The sequence below is a fragment of the Ciona robusta genome, chromosome 8 (genome assembly GCF_009617815.1).
Source record: "Ciona robusta chromosome 8, ASM961781v2".
NCBI classification, from domain to species: domain Eukaryota; kingdom Metazoa; phylum Chordata; class Ascidiacea; order Phlebobranchia; family Cionidae; genus Ciona; species Ciona robusta.
Window position 1 is genome coordinate 6,208,141 of NC_143242.1, and position 6,654 is coordinate 6,214,794.

At 38.9% G+C, this 6,654-nt stretch overlaps 1 protein-coding gene across 1 annotated transcript; it reads left to right on the forward strand.

The window, feature by feature from the left end:
- Positions 1 to 113: 113 nt before the first annotated feature.
- On the forward strand, positions 114 to 5,054 carry LOC149732796 (tartrate-resistant acid phosphatase type 5-like). The gene is made up of 6 exons (XM_089882350.1): positions 114 to 844; positions 1,089 to 1,303; positions 1,970 to 2,088; positions 2,925 to 3,131; positions 3,420 to 3,567; positions 3,984 to 5,054. The coding sequence occupies exons 1-6, from the start codon at positions 484 to 486 to the stop codon at positions 4,488 to 4,490; spliced, it is 1,557 nt and encodes a 518-aa protein (XP_089738476.1). The 5' UTR covers positions 114 to 483; the 3' UTR covers positions 4,491 to 5,054.
- Positions 5,055 to 6,654: the final 1,600 nt, after the last annotated feature.

A 6,654-nucleotide genomic window follows, 5' to 3' on the forward strand; every position in this document is an offset into this window, starting at 1 on the left:
GAAATCTGTTCCTGCTGATTTGCAAGACACATTAGACGCTAATTCTTGCAGATAATCTGCTTATTCACGCTGCTGTTTTGGTTTAATGCTCATTCTCTGGTTCGGCAGCTTGAATTATGTTTTCCATATAATACATCTCTGGTTGAATAGTAGCAATGTCTTCACAAAAAGAAATTCAACAGCTGAGGTGTACCAGAAGATACTAAGCTGTAGTATGTAATTTCTTAATGTTTAAAACAGGTTTTATATATTTCTCTATCAGGCAGAGAAGTGTCAGAAAGAAAGTGCATCACCTAGAATAGCTATGAAATATCGTTTGATATGTGTAGTGTTTAAAGCGTGCTAGAATCGATACACTTAGTGGTAGAAGTTTGAAGTGTCCAAAAGTGCTAATATCGTTTTCGCAATGCCCTCTTCCCCGATCGATTTTGACTTATAACTGTTACGAAAACTCAGCGTAGTTTGTACCACGTCGTTGCAAGCATGGGTCGTGTAGTTTTCGGATATGGTTTGTTACGAGGTACAGTTCTGAAGCACAAAACTGCCTCACTGTGCTTATTGGGCGCCGCTTTTATTGGATTCCTTTGCTATTCCTACATTCACGAAGGCAGGCCAGGAAAGGTGCGATCCACCGGCGTCGATTATGAAGGACCCGACCTTTTTGACTCGTTTAGTTTCCTACAACCGTACAGTCCAGCAGAGCTGGAAAAGCTTGCCATAGGAGAAACAGGTGGAAATCCGTTAGATCCAGACAGGGTCGTGGAAAACCTCATCGAATTAGAGGAAGAAGCGTTAGTTCAAGCGAGATCGGAAATTAACCAAACAGTTCTTCACAATGGACCAGGTAATTTTTATGTTTGACATTGTTTTTGTTTTTTTTTTATATCAGTAGATACGTATTAGACTATGCGCATGGTAAGTAGACTAAAAGCCAATAGGTTTTAGTTACTGATGTATAGTACAGCGGGCTATAAAATAAAGTACGAGAATTTTTTTGTCCCACCCCATTTTACTACAGAGGTATGTACTTGATATTCGACTTGGTATTGGACATAACTAAGTCAAAATTCATCAATTCATAATTTTAGTGTACGACGATAGTGGGAACGAGATTGGGCTTCGTTTTTTGATAATTAGCGATTGGGGTGGAAAACCTGAACCGCCTTACACCACACACACGCAAATGAACGTGGGTAGGGCAATGGCGGAGTTTTCGAGAAGATATGATTGCTCGTTCGTTCTGTCACTTGGCGACAACTTTTGTGATAAAGGAGTTACCAGTGTTAATGATCATCGTTTTGAGGTAAATGAAATACAGTAGGGTGGGAAAATTAGGACACCTAACCACACATTCTCACATATTTTAACACCATTTCTTATAATAAATTACAGTAAATTTCTTTGGTGCGCGCTTCATACATTCGTTAGAATACTGTTAAAGAACCCTGTAACATTTTTATTTGTTTATCATTAAATGGGGACCAATACAAATATATTTAAATAACACTTACCACATTACCCCGCGTTTCACTTTTGTCCCCACCCTACTATATATACTTAAATAGTGAACTACGTATAGAAGTGTAATCGGAAATATAATTTAAATCTACAGTAGTGTTTTTTTATTAAATTATAACATAACTGGCAAAGATTTAAACAAGGGACAAGGGATAATATGCAGCACCAGCAACTAAAATTTTGCTTATCCGCTTGAAGGCGCAATTGAGTCGCTTACTTGGCGCAACTGCCGACCTGTGTCCTGAAACTCGTTGTTTTTAATGTAATTCAGCATAAACGAATGCTTATTAAAAAAGATACTATTTTGATTTGAAATTATAAACTCAAGTTTTCTTGTGTATTACACATTAGGCCTATGTTTGCCAGATCTGAAACGTTTCCTAAACTAAGCGATTTTGGAACTATCGCTTTTCTCGATAGGTAATCATACGTTTTATTTTTTGCTCTACAGGATACTTTTGAAGATGTGTTTTCCCAGCCTTCGTTGCAAAGGCCATGGTATATTGTCGCTGGTGACAAGGACTATAAAGGAAATGTCAGCGCCCAGATCGAGTACACCAAAATATCAAGGTATAAGTTTGTTTTCTTTGATTGCGGAATAAACTTCTCCCAACTGCTTTAAAACAAGGCTATAAATTGAATGAATCATCTATTTGCGTTGTTTTTATGAAATTGTGTCGCGTGCATTGATTGTTGTTAATGTTTAACGCGCGATTGGTCGATGGCAGTTATTATTTACCTTCCTATGCTACGTAATGTAGACACACAGTAAAAAGAATCTTGCACAACGAACTCATCCAGTCGTGAACTTTGCACCAAACCAAAGCGCCTACCTTCGAGAGTGTTTACAATTCAATATATGGACGCACACTTTGTACCCGGAGATATAGAAAAACAACTGTGCACTAATGACGCCGGGTCGCTATAACTTATGGTCAGCCGCTGTATTTATTCGTCCTACTTAAAAGTTTCGACGTCAATCAATCACCTTATTTACGAGCAGCGATTTCGTATCAAAACATGTTTATGTAACCACCAAGCAGGCCTTTATGCGGTAGGAAGGCTATTTAAAGGAATCCCACTAAAAGATCTTTCGGGTTCCTTTAGGAAAGTTCTTTTATGCTGGTTTATGTTGTCGGTTGTTCAACCACAAACTGTTAACTGTTATGGTTTTCAAATTTGACAAGTTCAGTTTAAATTGGTGTAAAACTTGCTATGTATTTAAATTCCGGAAAAAACAGATTTTCAATTTATATTCCATACTGTAATTTTGTCGAATGGCTTCATACTAGCCTTCTATATCTTGTATGATCTAACATGCAACGCAAGCTAGTTCCCCATGGCGTCATTCGTATAGTTCCTCCATTAATCACACGCCTTGGTTTGAACAATGGGTTATTTTTCAGACGTTGGTCGTTTGAAAGCAATTATTATAAGATGTCAGCAAATCTGCCAACCTATCGCAATATCTCTGTCGATTACGTAATGATTGACACAGTGGAGCTATGCGGTGTGCTGCCACCAAGCGGAAAAGGGCAGCCTATTGGTCCGGCCAATATAACAGCGGCGGAAAAACAGTGGGCATGGCTGGAACACGCACTCAAAAATTCAGGGTAAAAATGATTTTTTCTGATAACTTTCCAATGGACATTTTTAAACTAAATATAGCCGTATAGTAGAGTGGGGCAAGACAGGACACATTTAGCACATGATATCCAAATATCCTAAACGTGCTTTAATTAATTAACAACGTCTACGGGAGTCGTGAGGAAGCGGTTTTAAAATTCTTTGATTTTTTTGTTTACCACCAAATATGAAACATAAGGTGTCCCGTTTCCCTTGCCCTACTATATCTATTTTTCCTGAATCTTTATATAAACTGATTAAGTGTTATTTATAAGGGCCGAGTATCTTGTTGTTGGCGGTCACTATCCAGTTTATTCCGGTGGAAGGCAAGGATCCACTGACTGTTTGGTTAAACGTTTACAACCAATGTTGGATAAGTTCCGGGTTTCGGCCTATTTCTCAGGCCACGACCACAGTGTACAGGTGACTTTGTTATAGGACATGTAGGTGTAAGCCATGTATCGAACTCCTGTTTTGTATAACATGTTATACACCATCGCCGCATTGTTAATTAAGCTGTTTTTCATGCTAAAAAATCATATAGTAGGCTGGAGTAAAATGGTCCATGTTTTCATTCTCTTTTATTGTCCCACCATTTGCTTGTAAACAAAGAACATTCGCCTAATACATAACAATATCCTTATAGACCCAGAAAGAGCATTGTTTTTTTAATAAAAAACACGATTAAGAAATATAGGATGATAAGTGCCGACCGTATCTATATTATCATACAGTTCTCTAAACTTTATGCAAGATTTTTCTAGATATGGGTGTGTTTTATTACACTTCTTTTAACATAAAATGTGTATACATCAGTAAGTGTCGAATGCATGTTTCAGCACATCAAGTCAGCGAACAGCGGTGGTGTTCATTACTTTGTAGCTGGTGCCGCAAGTGCCGAGGATGACCGTCCTGAGCACCTAGATGGCATCTATTCTAATACCCGCTACTTTTGGACCAACCATCTTGACCATACTGAAGGCGCATTTTTGTACTGTGATGTTAGAAAGGATCAGATGTCGGTCACGTTCATTAAAAGCGATGAGAGCATTTTATACCTCGGTACAATTCTTCCACGAAGCAATCCTGCGAACGAAAAACCGGAAAATGGTGGAAACTGGCTCACGATACCTGTTTTAAAACAGCACCGAAACCTGCCGACCAAACCAAAGTATTTTCAACCGAAACCACAATCCCAGATGCAGCTGCCAAACGCTTTCCAGCAGTACAGGCAGCGCCAAGCACAACAACGGTCACGCCAAATGCAACAGAACCAGCGACAAAACCTAATGCAAAATCGGCTAAGACAGCAAAGTCGTCGCCGGTTTATGGGACCGTCTTTGTAAACTTATAACGCATGCTGTATACATGTACCGGGTTATGGGTATATATCATGTTTAACTCATTTAAAAAATAGGTTTAGTTTTTGTCTCCGCACTTGTAAATCATGTAGTCTATTTTCCTCATGCAATGGTGTCTTTTGTTTTTTTTATTAATAGCGCTTTATCACGTTCAATTATATTGGCGTAAAATTGGATCCCTATACCGCTATATATATAAGAGGCTTGTTTATTTTAATAACAGATGTTACAGCTCACAAATAAGCCGCCCACCAATAATCAGTTGTAAATTTTTCTAATCTAAAACGGCAGTAAAATGTTCTATAACAGTAAACGAAGTTTATGCTTCAAATTCAGAACGAGGGATGCAGCAGTTAGGCTGCCTGTTCTGATTTAAAAGTTAGTTTAATTAGTTGATTCAGCGGTCACGTGCACCCATCTGTGTCGCCAAAATGCCGAGCTAGTTACAACATTTGTTGATCTGGCAAACAAAGATTGCGTATTTACACAGGCATCGGTGCTAAGTCCGTTTCTGTTCAAGGGCAGTGCAAATACATTCCGAAAACTTTATTTTCCGTATTGACAAAGCTAAGATTACAGAATCCCGGGCAACGCCGGTAAGTTAGAAATAATTCCATTCCCAAACGCCGGTGTCCATTTCTAATGACCCCGGTTAACTTTTCCCTAAATCGGGTCAACAGTCTTGTTTTGTTGGAATGAAACTATAAACGAGGGCAGCGAAAGCAGCAAACAGCTTCAAAACATCGTCGTACTGGTCAATATTTTTACGGCACTTAATAAAGGCTGATTTAACCCGGCATTGCTACACGGTAAAAACAAGGGCGATTAATTGGGTCTCATACTGGCGCACATACCTCGCAGGCAAGTTACAATCCGATCGCTCTGATGTTTTTATTCAGTGTGTTGTGTATGAAACCAAAATCGCAGCAATTCGCTTTATTTACTAGTGAAGTGCCACATTACAGGTGTATAAACTATAAAAGGGACTTAACAGCGTTAAAGATTTTTCTTTGACTATAGAAATACGTCACAAATTCAACAACCAATCGCAGCGATCGATTTACAATGTTTGCAACACACACGTGAACGTCGTTTTATGGGTCCTGATTTCCATAAGAAATGCAAATACAGATTCCGATCTTTGATCCTTTGGGTTCAAACGTTAAATTTGAAACTATTCGTGGCGTCGTAATTGCAACACAGCAGCGGGACGTCGTCAATTAGACGCACAGTTTCAATAAATGCTTGCCCGAAGGGTGTTTTTGACCAGTCGATGTTTAGAAAACGAACTGTTAAACGTCACCTATCCACCACCAGCACCCATATTACAGACGCGGTGCATATTCTGCATTGCTATTACTAACAATTTCTATGCATAGCGTACTCGACTGTTTTGCTGTTCCGTCTTTTCGTGGTCTTAAGGGTGGGGGAAGATGGGACATGGTTTAATTACATTTTCTCATTTCATTTGGTAGCAAACAAAGAATATTTACATATTTTATTAACCGCATCGTCACGGCTTAAAAAACGTTGGTAGTTGTTAAAAACAGCATCAGGAAACATGGAATTTAGGTGTTAACGCTTTCCTATCTGATCCCACAGCAGCATTGGTGCTTCGTTATCGTAGTGTGGTCGAAGCGATAAAGAAAAATGGTTATTTTTAAAATTGTTGCAATTCCCACTTAAAAGAGCAAATAAATCAAGAGTGTTAAACATTTGCGGGTGGTGCAAAGTTATTCTATTTATAACCCAGTAGCATTCTCACCGATTGCCAGCCTGTCGTTCCACATCACATGCGCAGGAGACACGGCAACATAATATTGAAAAGGCGGCGGACTTTGGACTGCGTTATTTTTTCTTCGCTCGTGACCGTTTTTCGTTCAATTTGAGTGGGCGTGTTTAACATTACAATGTGGTTATCTAGGTCAAGTGGTTGATTTGTTTAGTGGAAAATTTGAACCGCATTACAAGATAACCAGCAACCTATTGCTCACATTATGTTCCTGAGTACCACAGTATCGCATATGCTCAATGTAAACTTTCCCTAAACGGGACCGACGTCATGTGCAATCGAAAAGCAATAACTGTTACGTCGGTAATAAATAATAAAAGATTGCATTAAACACACACACGATGACGTGGCTGAATT

What these genes read in the sequence shown, in the direction of transcription:
- LOC149732796 (XM_089882350.1), top strand. Translation starts at nt 484, where the DNA reads ATGGGTCGTGTAGTTTTCGGATATGGTTTGTTACGAGGTACAGTTCTG. An exon ending in AGTTCTTCACAATGGACCAG is followed by an intron (nt 845 to 1,088) that starts GTAATTTTTATG and finishes TCATAATTTTAG; the next exon opens with TGTACGACGATAGTGGGAAC. An exon ending in TTAATGATCATCGTTTTGAG is followed by an intron (nt 1,304 to 1,969) that starts GTAAATGAAATA and finishes TTTGCTCTACAG; the next exon opens with GATACTTTTGAAGATGTGTT.